This window comes from Salvelinus fontinalis, chromosome 32 (assembly GCF_029448725.1).
Source record: "Salvelinus fontinalis isolate EN_2023a chromosome 32, ASM2944872v1, whole genome shotgun sequence".
NCBI lineage: Eukaryota > Metazoa > Chordata > Actinopteri > Salmoniformes > Salmonidae > Salvelinus > Salvelinus fontinalis.
Genome location: NC_074696.1, coordinates 31,161,880 through 31,180,700, shown reverse-complemented (window position 1 = coordinate 31,180,700; position 18,821 = coordinate 31,161,880). Strand labels below are relative to the sequence as shown.

The 18,821-nt window shown below is 43.9% G+C and overlaps 1 protein-coding gene across 1 annotated transcript in view; it reads left to right on the top strand.

Annotated features, from left to right (window-relative positions):
• The first annotated feature begins 317 nt into the window (after positions 1-317).
• Positions 318-18,821, top strand: part of LOC129831076 (collagen alpha-3(IX) chain-like) — a 33,159-nt gene continuing 14,655 nt past the window's right edge. The window contains exons 1-10 of the mRNA XM_055894101.1: positions 318-474; positions 4,142-4,227; positions 7,053-7,127; positions 8,459-8,588; positions 10,739-10,985; positions 11,304-11,453; positions 11,683-11,763; positions 17,478-17,495; positions 17,701-17,793; positions 17,988-18,023. Of these exons, the coding sequence (XP_055750076.1) occupies positions 446-474; positions 4,142-4,227; positions 7,053-7,127; positions 8,459-8,588; positions 10,739-10,985; positions 11,304-11,453; positions 11,683-11,763; positions 17,478-17,495; positions 17,701-17,793; positions 17,988-18,023 (945 nt within the window). The 5' untranslated portion in view covers positions 318-445. The remainder of the gene's footprint in view (positions 475-4,141; positions 4,228-7,052; positions 7,128-8,458; positions 8,589-10,738; positions 10,986-11,303; positions 11,454-11,682; positions 11,764-17,477; positions 17,496-17,700; positions 17,794-17,987; positions 18,024-18,821) is intronic.

The following is an 18,821-nucleotide window of genomic DNA, read 5'->3' as shown; positions in this document are numbered from 1 at the left end:
ATCCCTAACCTGCTACAGAATTATTAACAGAATTACACACAGCCAACACATATCATTATGGGGCACAGTGAAGGAGAGAAAGAGAGGGAGGGAGGAGGAGAAAGGTGTAACAGGAGGAAGGGAAGGCCTAGAGGCCTCCAACATGTCTTTTAAGTGCTGGTAATAAAACCTAGTCACCACCTCCTGAATAGCTCCTGTCCAATGGGAACCCATTGAAGCGGGTTTTATGTGTCTTCAGCCCCAGTTTGAGCATCCCCAGCCCTGGTCCCACCAGTCAGTCCTCACCATGCTCTCCCAGCACCAGGACTGATCTTCAAGGGGAACTTACCTAACGTTCATGTCTGTTGCTCCTTTTGCTCCTCTACCTCACCCACTGCTATCAGTCTGTCTGTCTGTCCGCTCTTAAAGCCCTGCGTTACCCCTCGCTCCTAGACGGGAGCAAAACATGGAGCACCACTGTGCTCTCTTGACAAGGTAAGAGCTTTCTGAATGAAACATGTATTATTAAAGTAGTTATTTATATGTTGAAGTGGTAATATCTTGGTGGATTGGCAGTGTGTTCCACTTGACTCTGACCTTGATGTGGGGAAATCGTGAGGTAAGAGTTTAGTCAGGCTTACTGTTGTCTTAATGTAATATATGTTTTTTTGATTGATTCATTCTAGTCTGAGGACTTGCTAGTTAGGAGATGATGAACAATATGACATTCTCTCAATAGCAGTGTTTCCCAAACATTTCCTCTTGTATCCTCAGTCATTCCACTTATCTGATGTATTCCCGAGCCAGATTACACAATTCAAATATTGTAATGAGATGCTTGGTGATTAGTTGACCAGTTGAATCAGGTGTGCTACAACTGGAATACATCAAATAAATGGAAGGGCTGGGGGTACTATAGGAGAGATTAGAGAAACATTGCTCGGTAGGAAATAACTAGTTTAATCACTAATACATTTAGTGAGATATTTAATCTGAAAACATTTTTTTTAAAGAAACCTTAATGATTTTGACTGATTTCTAGTATCAAATTCCCCTGAACCATTGACTCACTCTAGAAATATGACAAATCAATATTTTATAGGAAAAAAATCCTTACACATCTTTTGTTAGCAATAGGAAATAATCGTGCTTGAATTTATACTGCCTTAAAATTAACCAGTGATATTGGGGCTGGTTAATCGAAGCTCCATGGCCAACACTGAGATAGCACAGCTTTATAATCTGGTGCACGCACTCACTCACACGCACACACATACACACACACAGACTATAAACCTTGTTTGGTGGGTATTTAAACAGGGGAAATTAAAGCTGTTAAACCTTAAGAACCAGCCTTCCTTTCCTCCTTACCTCGCCAATGGGGTGGTCAACTGTGTCTTTATCATGGCGTATTGCTCTGTTAAAAAGCAGTCTGGCCTCTCAAATAGCCCCAGTGAGTGACACACACACACACATACTTTTGACTTTTATAGTCCTAAAGTTTTGCTCCCAAATTATTAGCTTACTAATTAAAGTGAGTGATAGGTTTAATTTGTAAGGCTGAGCAGCAGAGAGTGTAACAGGGGTCCAGTTGGTGTAATTAAGACAAATGAGGGCAATGAAGTCACTCCAGGAGAGCTGGAAAGCTGGCTTACTACACGGTCCAGGCTCTGGGACGCTGGAAGACAAGGCATATGGGTGGCACAGCGAGAAGGCCAGAAAACATTCAAACAAGCTCTGGAAGCTGGAGATCACACACTGTGCTTTTCACTCAGGGAGAGGGATGACTGATCACAGAGTTGTAATTGCTCTTGATGAAAGAGGCACAATCTTGAAGATGTTTATGTTCTTATCAGTAATGCCCTTGACCTTTCACAACACAGTACTAGAGACTAGAGACTCTGTCTGAGATGCAGCATATTGATTTAGAATTTCCCACTGCGAATAGAGTTGTTGAGGTTGTTGCCCTGTTGACTTGGTTTATAGTTTCAACTGTGCTCTGAGAACATAGTATGGGGAAAAAGTCAAAACACAATTGTTTTTCCAAATATATTTCCTGCAGCTCAAGAGCTGATGTTAAGACCGCTGTCAAGCTTTTCCCAGACCATCAGTGTCAGAATGTTTTTGATGCTATTGCTTGCTGTGACAGTTTATCTCGAGGGGTTGGGAGTCTATTGTACACAAGGCATCAAAGAACGCTAAGCTTTCCTTTCCTATATATTACAACATCAGACTGGATCTAAGGACAAATGCAAATTGAAATGCCCAAAAGCTGATAGCACAGAAGGACATCTCTGTTGTGAATGAACCCCAATTAGTGCTACATTTCTATTCTATTCTATTCTCTCTCTCTCTCTCTCTCTCTCTCTCTCTCTCTCTCTCTCTCTCTGTCTCTCTCTCTCTCTCTCTCTCTCTCTGTCTCTCTGTCTCTCTGTCTCTCTGTCTCTCTCTCTCTCTCTGTCTCTCTCTCTCTCTCTCTCTCTCTCTCTCTGTCTCTCTGTCTCTCTCTCTCTCTCTCTCTCTCTCTCTCTCTTCACACCAAAGCTGCTCAGCACAACTAGTGGCCATATATGGAAGTGCAGGGCAAGATCATTTCACAGTAAAGCAAACAAATTCAGATAGCTACCTGATCCATATAGTCCAGTGGTTTGTGTTGGCGGGTGTACTGTACTGTGGTCCAGGGTTCCTGTCAGTGAAAGCCCTCCCCATAACCATTATAAGGTCAGGGCTGTTCTTGGCTGCCAGGCTAGTAGATAGATTAATGGGCATGGGGAGATGCAGGGCTGCCAGCCTGTAGTGATTTGGGCAGTGTCCTCCATAGTGAAGGACATATGTTAGTGGCTAACTGCCTCTTCCCTCCCTCCTCTGTAGGGACCTTGCTGAGTAAGCCATTATTAATTTCTCTGATAGCACCCCCCTCTCTCTCCCTGTCTTCCCTGTCTCCTTAAAGTTGGAATCTGTAGCGGTGAAACTGCCACGTTCGTTTGCGATATTACACCAACGAAGACGTTACTTCAAACAGAAAACCCTTTTTTTCCGTAGGACACCATTGCTCTCTTGATAGAACAGCAGAGTATGTACTGCGATTATTTTTTCTTGACACTGGAGATCCTCACTGCCGTTTAATAAACAAAGAAACAGCAATAGCAAATTTGCCAGGGGGCAGCCAGCGGCACTGTTTCTCCTAATGCGGATCAAGGCTTTAACACGTCATCTCTCTTATGAAAAAAGACCTCCACATACACCCTCGGCCATCACTCCATATCACCCTGCCTGTCAGCCTTCTGATAGGGCTGATGAAGGGGCTGAGGAAGGTTGAGGAAAACAAGGCCAGTGGAGCGGTCTGAGGACACACAACACAACGTTTTGCTTTTATGTAGTACACATTCATGTGTAAGCCACAGGAGGCTAGTGGCACCTTAATTGTGGAAGACGAGCTTGTGGTAATGGCTGGAGCGGAATAAGTGGAATGGTATCAAACACATGGTGTGCATGTGTTTGGTGCCATTCCACTCTCTCCGTTCCGGCCATTATTATGTGGTGTAGGCCTATGTATGACAACAATGGCCGTCTCGAGCAAGTCATTTTCACTGTTGCTGCTTTCTACGACACAATGTCTGTCTTTACTGTGTGTAGTTATTACTTCACTATTTCTGTAAGCTTACTTAGTATGGACAGACATTCGTACTATGGAGTTGAGCTAATGTATTAGACAATGTACACTCATGTCTGGCATCAGTAAAACAACACTCGACTGCTTATGCACGTCATCCTGTCACAGTTTCCTCCATTACCTGCAAAAGGAGAAATGTATGGGTTTCTGTATTTCCATGATAACATGTGCTTGTGTTGTCATGAGGTCTTCATCGATCAAACTGATCGTACTGATCAGTATGACACATTTGTCACTCTTTTCAGATAATATTGATGTGTATATGTGCGTTGTAATGTCTTTTAATGTGTCGCTACTCTAAAGCTTTATCAAATCAGGCCAGAGATGGTAGACATGATGACTGAAGACATCAGATCACTGACCCAGCTGTCCTTTCTCTCGCTCTCCCTCGCCCTCTCCCTCTCTCTCTCTCTTTCTCACTCTCTCTCTCTCTCTCTCTTGCCCTCTCCCTCACTATCTCTCGCCCTCTCCCTCTCTCTCTTCTCTCAGGAAGCGACCACAGCACCCAGCGATGTTGCTGTATCCCTCTACCTGCATGGCCCTCCTCTCTCTGCTACTCTCTCCTGCCCTCGGCCGTAAGTTACCCAGAAGCCTTCAGGCTCATGATAGACACGTAGCAGTGTACTACTGGGATATGGTATTTGTTTGCACGACTACTTTTGATTTTGGTATCAAAACACACACGTTGTTTCAGGAATACTATCCCAAGTCATTCCATTTAATATAAATGCAAATCTAAGATTAAGACAGAAACAGCAGATGTAGTGTAGCCTACTGTACTAGTCTGTAAAATTAATTCAGATAATCTCTAGTTTCTTAATTCTTACAGATACCGTATCTTAATTTGATTATCCAGTTTTTGATCATCCTGTTTTTGTCTTTTTTAAACTTGTAGTGTATTTGAGGTTTAAAAAGGATTCTAATGTTTGTAATTTCCAATTAAAAATGTCAGACTTGATTTGCCTTGACGAAAAATGTTTCAACCCCTACAATGAAAAACAAATATTAATTATAATCCACATAATAATTCACATTATTTTCCTAATGTAGCAAACTTGCTCAAATTAAGATCCTGCATCTGTATAAGCCTCTCTCGCAAGCTGTCAAGAGAGATGCAATAACACATCTATCCACATTATGGGATGTTTTTCACCATCAACACAAATACAATACAGACTTGGGGTATACTTACAGCAGTAAACAAACAAAATGTTGATTCTTATTACATGTAAAGTGAATACCATCTTATAGCATGGTTTACTGTTGCAGTTCAAGCACATGATGTGTGGTCTAATACGTAGCTAGATTACTTTCCTTTTGGAAAGGGTCTGCTTATATCCACTAGTCATCCTTATAGCACTCAGTCACACGTGACGGCGGTGTCGTAAAAGCTGAGCTGAGGTCCATCTCCATCTACTGCTCGTTTAGCGTAATGAATAGGCTGCTAAAACACATGGGGTGCATCCCAAATGGCACCCTATTCCCACTATAGTGCACTACTTTTGATCAGGGCCCGAAAGGATCTGGTAAAAAAAATAAATAGTGCACTATATAGGGAATAGGATGCCATTTGGGACGTACCCCATGGTATTGGGGAGGGAGTGGTTAACTACTTACAGCTCCCACTGCACAGCGAGAGAAGTGTTTATGGCTAGTAAACACACAGGATAAATACCATCTCACCAAAGTATCTCCTCTACTCAGCAGTTATGGTGGAACCGATAGGGTCTTCCAGATGTGTTGCCTCCACACTCTGCACCTCCAAATGAGCTGAATCAGGTTATTGACTCTGGGAGTAGAGGCTAGAAGCCCTCCGGCTCCCAGCGTTGTTTCATTACTTCCAGATCTTTGTTTCCTAGTTTCCCCTGCACTGCGTTTTCATCCTCAAATCAAACAGGGGGAGAAGAGGAGAAGATGTGTTCTCTGAATACTTTACAATTATCACATTGAGATAATACTTCTACAGTAGAGCAAGGCTCTTTAATGAAACATTATCAAATGTTTCCGCTCTCATTGTTTCAAGATTCACTTAAAGCTTTAGTTGAGAAGGACATTTCAAAAATCACCTCAGGTTTCAGTTACATTACAGTAGCTCTCTTTTTCAATTAATCCCAATGACAGTTAATCCCAGCCAGATATGTAGGTTATAGTACATAAACAAATACTAAATACACAAGACTAATATTATAGGTTACTCAATCACCCGAGAAAAACATTGAGGATGAAAGCAGAAATTATAGCATGACAGTGTGATTGATTATTGATGGCCTTTTAAGTTAGTTCCACAGAGAGATTTTCATCTCAATAAATCACAAGTACAGATGTAGCATCTACATTTGAGCCCATTTGCTGCAGCAGGAAAATAATCCTGCAGAAAAAGAAAATGTGAATTGTTATGTTTTTGTAGGGGTTCATACATTTTTCATAAGGGACAATCAAGTCTGAAATTTCAAAGTGGAAATTACAAACTTCAGAAGCCTTTTTGAACCTCAAATACAATACATGTTTTCAACAGGGTGATCAAATTTAGATGCTACATCTGTAGATTAATAAACTGATATGGCCTTACCCCGATCCACATTCAGGCTACAACAGCTACATGCATACATCAATATTATCTTCAATCTAGGCTCAGGTGTAGACGTAGCATAGTAAATGTAAATCTTGTATGTCGTATGTTCAACATGTTGCGAATTTGCAAAGAATATAATAACATATAATATGTTATGAATTCCAATTTATTGTGGCTAACATTAGCCAGGGGTTAGTGTTAGATTGCAAAGTAGTCCATGATGAGATTTCAACACGCAACCTTTGAGTTGCTAGACGTTCACATTATACACCCACCAACCACCCTACTTTCGTTTTTGCCTTAAGTAACCTTGTGTCTTATGTAACCATACCAAAAGTAACATACTAATTTGAGTGTCCCTTATTTACATTTTCAATTTGTTTTGTCTAGTCTATGAGACCAGGCTGTTATCTTTTGATAATCTGATACTTCTCTACATACCTGTGTGTGTGCTTGTGATATCAAATATAGGATGCCACAGCTTTAAGAATAACCAACATAAAAAATGAATCAAGAGTGTAAGGGGAATTACGTTCTTACCTTGATTTCTCACCGTTGCCTGATCTCCCTGTGGCTTTCCCATGGAGTTGCCTCTGTGAATTCTGATTCAGTGTTTGGTTGGTGCCTCAGTTGGTAGAGCATGGTGCATGCAATGCCACAGTTGTGTGTTTGATTCCCACGAGGGACCAGTACAGGAAAAAGTACAAAATGCATCCCCTTACTACTGTAAGTCGCTCTGGATAAGAGTGTCTGCTAAATAACTACAATGTGAATGCTGTGAACGGAAACATCCTAACCAAGCTTCTGTCTCTGTATGTGTTCCATCAGAGTTAGATCTCAACAGGTTAGATGGGGACACGGCTGTCTGCCCTCCCATGAGAAATGGACAAGATGACCTTCCAGGTGAAGTATAGATACTATGACTCTGTGAATATGCGTACTAACTTAGTCCTCTTCATCCCTGGTTGGACATACTGTAAAACAGCAACAATTTGCTTCCGGTATGTCTTTGGCTATATCTTGCTTGTGCCCTGTCCCATGAGATGTGGATATAGTTTATGACGTCATCAAAGGAGACCTGCAGGGGAAGACATATTACATATCTCAACGTTGTCTCGTACACTACAAGACATCTCAGGAGGTCTGAGCTAGTAGTTTTGAGATGTCTTTCTGTGACCAAGTCTCACCTCACATCAACATACCAGGTCAGAAGGGGCTCCGTATGGAGCAGTAGTTTAACACTATAGTCCCTGTGGTTTTTCTCTTTGCTAGACAGCATAGACGTACATTTTAAATGCCCAGGAAACCACTAGCCTTGGTTTACAGAAATCCCTGAGGAAGCAAAATACAGAACATCACAACTAAGCTAGCTGCTGTGATTGCTTAGTGAACTAGGCTGGGCTGTCTAAATGCTTAATGGCTTGAGACACGTTTAGATTTCAAATGAGCCACATAAAATATTCCGCTGAAGCCTGATAGATTTTAGTAGGAACAATTCTAGCTCAGCAAGACGTTAATTGTGTACCAGCACCCTGGTAGGAACAGATGCATTATCTACCTTCAAATCACATGGTGTACAATGTGTTGCGAGCCCAGGCAGGGAAGGTACAGGCCTACATATAAGAGAACAACTAATTAGAATCATATGTTTGTCATATCACTGCACCCTGTTTTGCATACAGATTATGAAACAAGAATAAACCGTTAAACATAGTAAAGTGGGAAAACACTGACATTCCAAAATGTCCACTTCGTGAATATGCACCAGTCTATAAAAAAGTGGTCAGATGAAGCAGATGCTAAACTACAGGACTGTTTAAGAAACACTGCTTGCCTGTCTTGTCCCGACTCCCAACACTTTCATTACTATGGGACAGCTGGAGATCAATTTGAATATTGGAACAACGTTGCAAATGTCGGAGAGACAGACAGCAATGTTTATACAAATATCCACTGTTGAAAACCAAATGTTAGTCTAAAAGAAATGTGAGATAATGTCTAGATGTTTTTTATAGTTGATAAAGTGCCTGGCTGGGCTGATGAGACAGTGGATTGCTCAGTCAGATGGAACAGAGTAAATAGGCATTTTAACATCATAGATTTATCTGGTGGTAACTTGTGGAATAGACACCGGCTGGAATGCGCTTTTAATCAATCAGCATTCAGAATTAGACCCACCAGTTGTATAATACTGCAACAGGAGATATCTGAAAATCCATTCCCCTCTCTTTTAGGATTTGATCTGATCACCCAGTTCCAGCTGGATGTTATTCCTCTGAAGGGGGTGAGGAAGGTGGAGGGCTCCACTCCTCTCCAGGTGGCATATCGCCTCGATAGAGAGGCCAACTTCCAGATCCCTACCAGGTAAGGAAAGATAGAAAAAGAAACATGATATTGGAGCTTGTCCAGGCTTGCTGCAGGTGTTGTATTATTCTGGCTCAATACGGAGGCCAGCTTTCAAATACCTACCAGGTGAAGAAAGAATGAAGAAACCAGAAACAGAAACACACACATAATCGCTACACTCACACACACACGCACACATAATAAATACTTTCCCCTGGGTCGATGCAGGTGTTGTATTATTGCAGGTCTCAGACAGGTGTTATCACTCTGTGAAACAGCTTATAATTGGCAGAGAACAACATGTCTGAACTGATTTGGCATCTCTTAGCAACGAGGGGGGAAAGCAGTGGACCCCACCCGCCCAGACCTCGTGTAACCATTAAATATCTCGTACCAGAAACATAGAGACATATTTCATCATGCAGCATTTTTAGTTGTAGTTTTATTCACTTGTTTCTGTCTGTGCTCATAAAGGATTCTGGAAATCAAAAGAGACAGGTGATGACAGCCCGAGCACCTTCCTGTGTGTGTGTGTGTGTGTGTGTGTGTGTGTGTGTGTGTGTGTGTGTGTGTGTGTGTGTGTGTGTGTGTGTGTGTGTGTGTGTGTGTGTGTGTGTGTGTGTGTGTGTGTGTGTGTGTGTGTGTGTCTTGCCTAGATCAAGCAGTTTACGTGTGGGGATCCTCTAGCCTAGTATTCTACCCTGTAAAAAGAAAATACGAAAACCAGTGCACAAACTTTCATTTTCAGCTTAGACTGTTTTCATATTGCTTAGTAGGCTAGAAGTTGTTGTTACGTGGTTACCTCCTTACATAACTAAAGCTGTCTTCTGGTGTTTCACTGCTGGTCTGGCAAATGACTTGTATTGGTCCTGTTTTCACATAAACTGTTATGTAACATACTGACATCTTCCAGTCTGCCTCATGCCACTCAGGACAACGTGACGCTAATCACAAAAACATTTATCTCTCGGAGTCCAGTGGCCAGTCTGTCTGGGCTTTGAAGTCTGTCGTCAGAAAGGTTCATTTCCGATACCTGTGTCCTTATCACTGCAGGGGATAAGGCCTAAAACACAACACACATCAAACTCTGGCATAGGCTGTGAGATACTTTCGCCCAAGGTGCCTTCAACACACACAAACACACACACACATAGGCACACTGCAGGAACGTTAGAGAGAGTGGTCTTCATTTGTTTTATTGGGTTACAGGAAACTCCTTTTTTATTGCCTTGTCTTGATCCATTTACAAGCCGGCTGCAGCTCTGCAGCTCCCGTCCATAAAGGCACCACCTATGGAGCCCTTGGCCTGGCTAGTTAAAACCCCAGGGCTCGTATTCATAAAGCGACAAGTAGGAGTGCTGCTCTAGGATCAGTTTAACCTTTTAGATGATAATGAATGGACTGAAGGGGCTTTAATCTGAGATCAGCATCTGAGACTCTTTATTAATACCAGCCTAGAGGTTTAGGACTGGGGAGACTGGAGAGCAGTTTACGTGTTGGAGACGGAGACGGGACGACTGCTTAATTGATCTGTTGATCAGAGCCACCGAGGCTCTGCTTCTGTTTATAACAAAAGGGTTTGATGGAAAAATAAAGGGCCTCGTTGTTCCTTTGGAGTATTTGTAACTGTTGCGTTATGCATGCATCATGCATTTGAGACAGGGAGAGATGGAGGGATAGAGAGAGAAAGAGAATGGAAGTGCTTTGAACATAAAAGTGTTAGGGTTTGATTGATGTCTCCATTCATGATGTTATCGTGGGCGTGAGGACCGGGAAGGGAACTGAGCCGCTGTGTGTGATGCTTTTTAAACGTGGCCTGCAGCAGCTTTACCTCTGCTTTGTGATCATGGAGTGTCTTTGACATTAGCCGCCATCAGAAATCTGAAATCCTAGAACCACCCAATGTGTGCTGTGTGTATGCGATGGAAAGCTGCTTTTTTACCCACTGTGAAGTGTCGCCCCCAGTGCCCTTTTCTCTATGACTCTAAATGAACTGCATTCTTTATGATTTTGTAAAGAGAAGTTTTAACCATTTCTTCTGTCCATCTATCCCTCTCCCACTGAGGATGACCTTCCACAGGGGCTTCACTGGACTCATTCATGTATTAACCCTTTTCTCTCCCACCCATCTGTATCTTCATTTTCATCTTCTGTTCTTCTCCACCCAGGCTCAATTTCCCCCGGGGTTTCCCTGACGAGTACTCTGTCATGGTCACATTCCGTATGATCAAGAACACGGTGAACAAGGTGTGGAACGTGTGGCAGGTGGTGGATGAAGACGGCCGGAAGCAGGCAGGGCTCAAGCTGAATGGAGACCAGCAGGCCTTGGAGTACTTCCTGATGGGCCAGGATGGCAACCTGCAGACCGTCACCTTCCCAGGGCTCTCTGTGTTGTTCAACACCAAGTGGCACAAGGTGATGGAATGAGTGATGGCACTCCTGGTTAGCGTTGCAAAATACAGTAACTATCCCAAAACTCCCCGGTTTTCCAGAAGTCTCGGATGGAAGATTCCGGAATCAAGAGGGAATAAGCTGTACATCCTGGAAAGCCTAGGAATTTTGATAAAGTTACTGGAAATGTGCAACCCTACTCCTGATACAATGTAATTAGTGATAACTGATCACTAATTAGCATTTTCTAAACTGGTTTATTTAGCTAGTAGTCTCGCAATGACATGAATTACGGTGGCCCCTGAGGATCAACAACAGTAACCCTATAGCATATCCTTACAGGTGATGATTGGGGTGGAGAGAGACCAGGTCACCCTGTATGTGGACTGTCAGCCGGTGGACAAGAAGCCCATCAAGGGGAAAGGCCCCGTCAACACAGAGGGAGATACGCTTATTGGGAGGCTGGATACTGACGCTGATGCTTCTGTTGTGGTGAGCAGGGCAAGGATAGCCTGGCCCCAGATCCGGTTGTGCTGTATTGCCAACTCTTATGGTCGTTGTTTGGCATGACAGAGTTGGAGTTGGTAAGACAGCACAAACCGATCTGGGATCAGGCTAAGGCTGAGAAGGTGTTGGTTCCCCAGTGGTGCGTTGTTATACAGTAAGCGTTATCATATGAGTCATGTTATATGATCAATATCATGCCATTGTCTTTTTCTAGTTTGAACTTCAGTGGATGTTGATCCATTGTGACCCGAAGAGAGCCAATAGAGAGAACTGCCAGGAGTTGCCTATCACAGAGGTAACAACAACGACCTTGTCTCCACCTGGTCTTTACTTGCTTTGGGTTTGGATTCATATCGACCAGTAACATAGATTTCACTAACTGGCTTCTGTGAATCTGCACTTGCCAAAATGTGAGAAGATAGGATGGCCTGTTATACTACTGTAGGAGTGCCATGATTACAATACATACAGTACAAGTCAAAGTTTGGACACACCTACTCATTCCAGGGTTTTCTTTATTTTTTACTATATTCTACATTATAGAATAATAGTGAAGACATCAAAACTATGAATAACACATATGGAATCATGTAGTAACCAAAAAAGTGAGATTCCTCAAAGTAGCTAGTAGCCCTTTGCCTTGATGACAACTTTGCACACTCTTGGCATTCTCTCAACCAGCTTCATGAGGTAGTCACCTGGAATGCGTTTCAATTAACAGGTGTGCCTTGTTAAAAGTTAATTTGTGGAATTGTTTTCCTTCTTAATGCGTTTGAGCCATTCAAATCAAATCAAATTGTATCCGTCACATGCGCCGAATACAACAGGTATTTCACCTTACAGTGGAATGCTTACAAGACCATAAACAACAATGCAGTTTCAAAAAATACAGATAAGAATAAGAGATAAAAGTAACAAATAATTAAAGAGCAGCAGTAAAATTGCAATATATATACAGGGGGGTACCAATACAGAGTCAATTTGTACCGGTTAGTTGAGGTAATAGTACATGTAGGTAGAGTTACTAAAAGTGACTATGCACAGATGACAACAGAGAGTAGCAGTGGTGTAAAGAGGGGGTAGGGGGGGCAATACAAATAGTCTGGGTGTAACGTTCGTTGTTTGAAGGAGACCAAGGCGCAGCGTAATTTGTGGTCATCATATTTATTTAAATGAGAACCAGCAACATAATAACAAAGTGAAACCAAAACGAACATACCGTTCCGTAGGCTACAATAGCTGTACAAAAACAAGATCCCGCAACATAGGTGGGAAAAAAGGCTACCTAAGTATGATTCCCAATCAGAGGCAACGATAGACAGCTGCCTCTGATTGGGAACCACACTCGGCCAAACACAAAGAAATACAAAAGATAGAATGCCCACCCCACATCACACCCTGACCTCACCAAATAGAGAAATAAAACAGCTCTCTAAAATCAGGGAGTGACAGTACCCCCCCCCCCCCCCCCCCCCCCCCCAAAGGTGCGGACTCCAGGCGCAAACCTGAACTTATAAGGGAGGGTCCGGGTGTGCATCTACCCTTAAAGGCGGCTCCACCTCTGACTCCACCCATTTTGGTGGCGCCTCTGGTGCGGGGACCCTCTCCGCAGGTCCCGGACTGGGGACCCCCGTTGCAGGCCCCGGACTGGGGACCGTCTCTGGAGGCTCCGGACTGGGGACCGTCGCTGGAGGCTCCGGACTGGAGACCGTTGCTGCAGGCTCCGGACTGACCCGTGGAGCAGGCACAGGATGAACCGGGCTGTGAGAGAGCACTGGAGATCTGGTGCTTATCCTTGGCACCACTCTTCCAGGCCGAATGCCCACTTTAGCCCGGCACCTCCAGAGCGCAGGCACAGGTCGAACCGGGCTGTGGGGGAGCACTAGAGATCTGGCGCTTAGAACTTGCACCGCTCTTCGTGACTGAATGCCCACTTTAGCCCGGAACGTGCGGAGCGCAGGCACAGGACACACTGATCTGTCACAGCGCACCGGAGACACAGTGCGCAGAGCCGGCGCAGGATACCCTGGGCCAAAACGGCGCACCGGAGACCAAGAGCGCTGAGCTGGCACAATCCGCCCTGGTTGGATGTCCACTCTAGTGTAGCATTTGCGGAGAGCTGGCTCCGAGCGCACTGGGCTGTGCATGCGCACTGGAGACACCGTGCGCTTTACCGCATAACACGGTGCCTGACCGGTCACACGCTCCCCATGGTAAACACGGGGAGTTGGCTCAGGTCTACAACCTGACTCCGCCAATCTCCCCGTGTGCCCCCTCCCCAAAAAATTGGGGGGGCTGCCTCTCATGCATGCTTCGTCGTGCCAACTTTTCGTATCCTCGCCGTTCCGCTTTTGCTGCTTCCATCTCCTCCTTAGAATGGGGATATTCCCCAGCCTGCGCCCAGGGTCCCTTGCCTTCCAGTATCTCCTCCCATGTCCTCCTCCAGAAAACACTGCTTGGTCTTTTTGTGGTGGGATCTTCTGTAACGTTCGTCTGAAGAAGTGGACCAAGGCGCAGCGTAATTTGTGGTCATCATATTTATTTAAATGAGAACAAGCAACAAAATAACAAAGTGAATCCAAAACGAACGTACCGTTCCGTAAGCTACAAGAGCTGTACAAAAACAAGATACCACAACATAGGTGGGAAAAAAGGCTACCTAAGTATGATTCCCAATCAGAGAATACGATAGACAGCTGCCTCTGATTGGGAACCACACTCGGCCAAACACAAAGAAATACAAAACATCACACCCTGACCTTACCAAATAGAGAAATAAAATGGCTCTCTAAAGTCAGGGCGTGACACTGGGTAGCCATTTGACTAGATGTTCAGGAGTCTTATGGCTTGGGGGTAGAAGCTGCCACCGCTTGTCGTGCGGTGGCAGAGAGAGCAGTCTATGACTAGGGTGGCTGGAGTCTTTGACAATTTTTAGGGCCTTCCTCTTACACCGCCTGGTATAGAGGTCCTGGATGGCAGGAAGCTTGACCCCAGTGATGTACTGGGTCGTTTGCACTACCCTCTGTAGTGCCTTGTGGTCGGAGGCCTAGCAGTTGCCATACCAGGCAGTGATGCAACCAGTCAGGATGCTCTCGATGGTGCAGCTGTAGAATCTTTTGAGGATCTGAGGACCTATGCCAAATCTTTTCAGCCTTTTAAAGCACTTCGTGGCTACAGACGTGAGTGCTACGGGTCGGTCGTCATTTAGGCAGGTTACCTTAGTGTTCTTGGGCACAGGGACTATGGTGGTCTGCTTGAAACATGTTGGTATTACAGACGGATAGGATAGGGAGAGGTTGAAAATGTCAGTGAAGAAACTTGCCAGTTGGTCAGCGCATGCTCGCAGTACACGTCCTGGTAATCCGTCTGGGCCTGAGGCCTTGTGAATGTTGACCTGTTTAAAGTTCTTACTCACATCGGCAGTCTTCCGGGAACAGCTGGTGCTCTCATGCATGTTTCAGTTTTATTTGCCTCGAAGCAACCATAGAAGTAGTTTAGCTCGTCTGGTAGGCTTGTGTCACTGGGCAGCTCTCGGCTATGCTTCCCTTTGTAGTCTTTAATGGTTTGCAAGCCCTGTCACATCCGACTAGCATCAGAGCTGGTGTATTACGATCTTAGTCCTGTATTAACGCTTTGCCTGTTTGATGGTTCGTCGGAGGGCTCTTTGATAGCGGCAGCTCTAGCTTTAGCTCAGTGTGGATGCTGCATGTAATCCATGGCTTCTGGTTGGGGTATGTATGTATTGACGTCGTCAATGCACTTATTGATGAAGCCGATGACTGAGGTGGTGTACTCCTCAATGCCATCGGAGGAATCCCGGAATATATTCCAGTCTGTGCCAGCAAAACAGTCCTGTAGCTTAGCATCTGCTTAATCTGACCATTTTTTTATTGATCTAGTCACTGGTGCTTCCTGCTTGAATTTTTGCTTCTAAGCAGGAATCAGGAGGTTAGAATTATGGTCAGATTTGCCAAATGGAGGGCGAGGGATTGCTTTGTTTGCATCGCTGTGTTTGGAGTATAGGTGGGCCAGAGTTATTTTTCCTCTGGTTGCACATTTAACATGCTGATATAAATTTGGTTAAACGGATTTAAGTTTTCCTGCATTAAAGTACCCAGGCTACTAGGAGTGCAGCCTCTAGATGAGCGTTTTCTTGTTTGTTAATGGCGGAATACAGCTCATTCAATGCTGTCTTAGTGCCAGCCTCTGACTGTGGTGGTATGTAAACAGCTACAAGGAATACAGATGAAAACTCTCTCGGTAGGTAGTGTGGTCAACAGCTTATCATGAGATACTCTACTTCAGTCGAGCAATATCTCTAGACTTCCTTAGATATCGTGCACCGGCTGTTGTTTACAAAAATACATGTACCGCCACCACTTGTCTTACCAGATGCCGCTGTTCTATCCTGCCCGTACATCATATTTTCGGTCATAATGTAACATTATTTACAAAATCATTTTTTTAAATGAGTTACAATCGCCTGTGGGCACATTAAACGTCTTCCTTCTTCTCCAGGCGGCATCTTGTGACAAGGTAGGGTTGGTTTACAGAAAATAGCCCTATTTGGTAAAAGACCAAGTCCATATTGTGGCAAGAAAGCTCAAATAAGCAAAGAGAAATGGCAGCCCATCATTACTTTAAGACATGAAGGTCAGTCAATCCAGAAAATGTCTAGAATTTTGAAAGTTTCTTCAAGTGCAGTCACAAATACCATCAAGGGCTATGATGAAACTGGCTCTCTTCAGACCACCACAGGAAAGGAAGACCCAGAGTTACCTCTGCTGCAGAAGATAAGTTCATTAGAGTTACTAGCCTCAGAGTTCAAGTTACAGACACATCTCAACATCAACTGTGTCAATCAGGTCTTCATGGTCTAATTGCTGCAAAGAAACCACTACTAAAGGACACCAATAAGAAGAAGAGACTTGCTTGGGCCAAGAAACATGAGCAATGGACATTAGACCGGTGGAAATCTGTACAAATTTCTGATTTTTGGTTCCAACCGCCATGTCTTTGTGAGACGCAGAGGAGGTGAACGGAGGATCTCCGTATGTGTGGTTCCCACCGTGAAGCATGGAGGAGGAGGTGTGATGGTGTGGGGGGCTTTGCTGGTGACACTGTCTGTGATTTATTTAGAATTCAAGCATTCTGCAGTGATACGCCATCCCATCTGGTTTGCGCTTCGTGGGACTATAATTTGTTTTTTAACAGGACAATGACCCAAAACACACATCCAGGCTGTGTAAGGGCTATTTGACTAAGCAAGAGAGTGATGTTGTTGCATCAGATGACCTGGCCTCCACAATCAGCCGACCTCAACCCAATTGAGATGGTTTGTGATGAGTTGGACCGCAGAGTGAAGTAAAAGCAGCCAACAGGTGCTCAGCATGTGTGGGAAGTCCTTCAAGACTGTTGGAGAAGTATTCCAGGTAAAGCTGGTTGAGAGAATGCCAAGAGTGTGCAAGGCTGTCATCAAGGCAAAGGGTGGCTACTTTGAAGAACCTAAAATGTAAAATATATTTTCATATGTTTAACACTTTTTTTGGTTACTACATGATTCCAAATGTTTTATTTCATAGTTTTGATGTCTTCACAATTGTAGAAAATAGTAAAAATAAAGAAAAACTCTTGAATGAGTAGGTGTTTCCAAACTTATGACTGGTACTGTACGTCAAATAAGCACTTACCTCCATACAGAGTGAATACTGCTGGATCTCACTCTCAATTTAGCCCCATTTTGTCAGCATATTAAAGTCTGACTCCTCAGGTCAGAATTGTATATTAGAATACATGCTATTATGAGGGGGCTGTCCTATTGTCCCGTAGACTGCAGAAAAAAGTAATGTCTTTCTTTATGATTCAAATATCAATTTGGCAATGGTCTATTCCCTCTAGCTTTGAGGGTTTCTTTTGGACAGGTGCTTTAGCTTCTTCTGACACTCTGGGTGAAGGTGGTGTGACTACTTCACTAACTCTACATGTTTCTCATTTCTCTTGCTTCTTCAGATGTATGCCAATGCTGAGGTATTTATCTTTCTTCCTTTTTTTCTTGGTGTTTTTTGGGGCAAATAATCTACTTCAATGCTCTGTTGCCTAATTGCCTTGATGCTTTGTTACTTTAGTGGCACAATCAAACTCTGGCTGGAGTAAGAAGCTTCTCCACTCCCCTCAGAGTGGCCTTCACTCCTTCTCATGTACTCATCGACTGTGATGTCTCTTCTCCCTCCAGCCTGACCCCAAGCCTATCCCTGGCCCTCCCGGTCCCACCGGCCCTGAGGGGCCCCGGGGGCCACATGGAGAGGACGGCAGGGACGGTAGAGATGTAAGTCTATCCACCTCATCCAAACTACATGTAGAATGAAGAATTAACCATAGCGTTATGTAATTAACCATGCTGGATATTGCCTCAAACTGCGTGAATTGGTAAGATGTATTAGACAGACAGTACGCACTTTTCTTATTTCTCTATTCTCAATGACTAGAATGGACAACAACTGTCTTCCTTTTTTCTTGCAGGGCCTTCCAGGTTCACCTGGCAATGCTGGCACTTCTGTAAGTACGAGATGTCATATTATTAAATGTGTTTCATTCTCTAACTATTTATTTGACTCTTTGTTGCCATCCTGTAGCTCAACCTCATTACTTACAATCAATTTAGCTGCAAAAATAGATCAGTGTTCTCTCCTCCACCTTGCCTGCCTCTAATCTCTCTCTCGCTGTCTGTTGTAGGCTATCTGTTGTATCTGTTACTAGGCTGTCTGTTGTATCTGTTACTAGGCTGTCTGTTGTATCTGTTACTAGGCTGTCTGTTGTATCTCTTACTAGGCTGTCTGTTATATCTGTTACTAGGCTGTCTGTTGTATCTGTTACTAGGCTGTCTGTTGTATCTGTTACTAGGCTGTCTGTTGTATCTGTTACTAGGCTGTCTGTTGTATCTGTTACTAGGCTGTCTGTCGTGTCTGTAACTCAGTTGCCTGTTGTGTCTGTTACTAGGCTGTGTGTTGTATCTGTTACTAGGCTGTCTGTTGTATCTGTAACTATTCTGTCAGTTAAATCTGTTACTCAGCGGTCTGCTGTGTCTGTTACTAGGCAGTGTGTTGTATCTGTTACTAGGCTGTGTGTTGTATCTGTTACTAGGCTGTGTGTTGTATCTGTTACTAGGCTGTCTGTTGTATCTGTAACTAGGCTGTCTGTCATGTCTGTTACTCAGTTGCCTGCTGTGTCTGTTACTAGGCTGTGTGTTGTGTCTGTTACTAGGCTGTGTGTTGTATCTGTTACTAGGCTGTCTGTTGTATCTATTACTAGGCTGTGTGTTGTATATGTTACTAGGCTGTGTGTTGTATCTGTTAC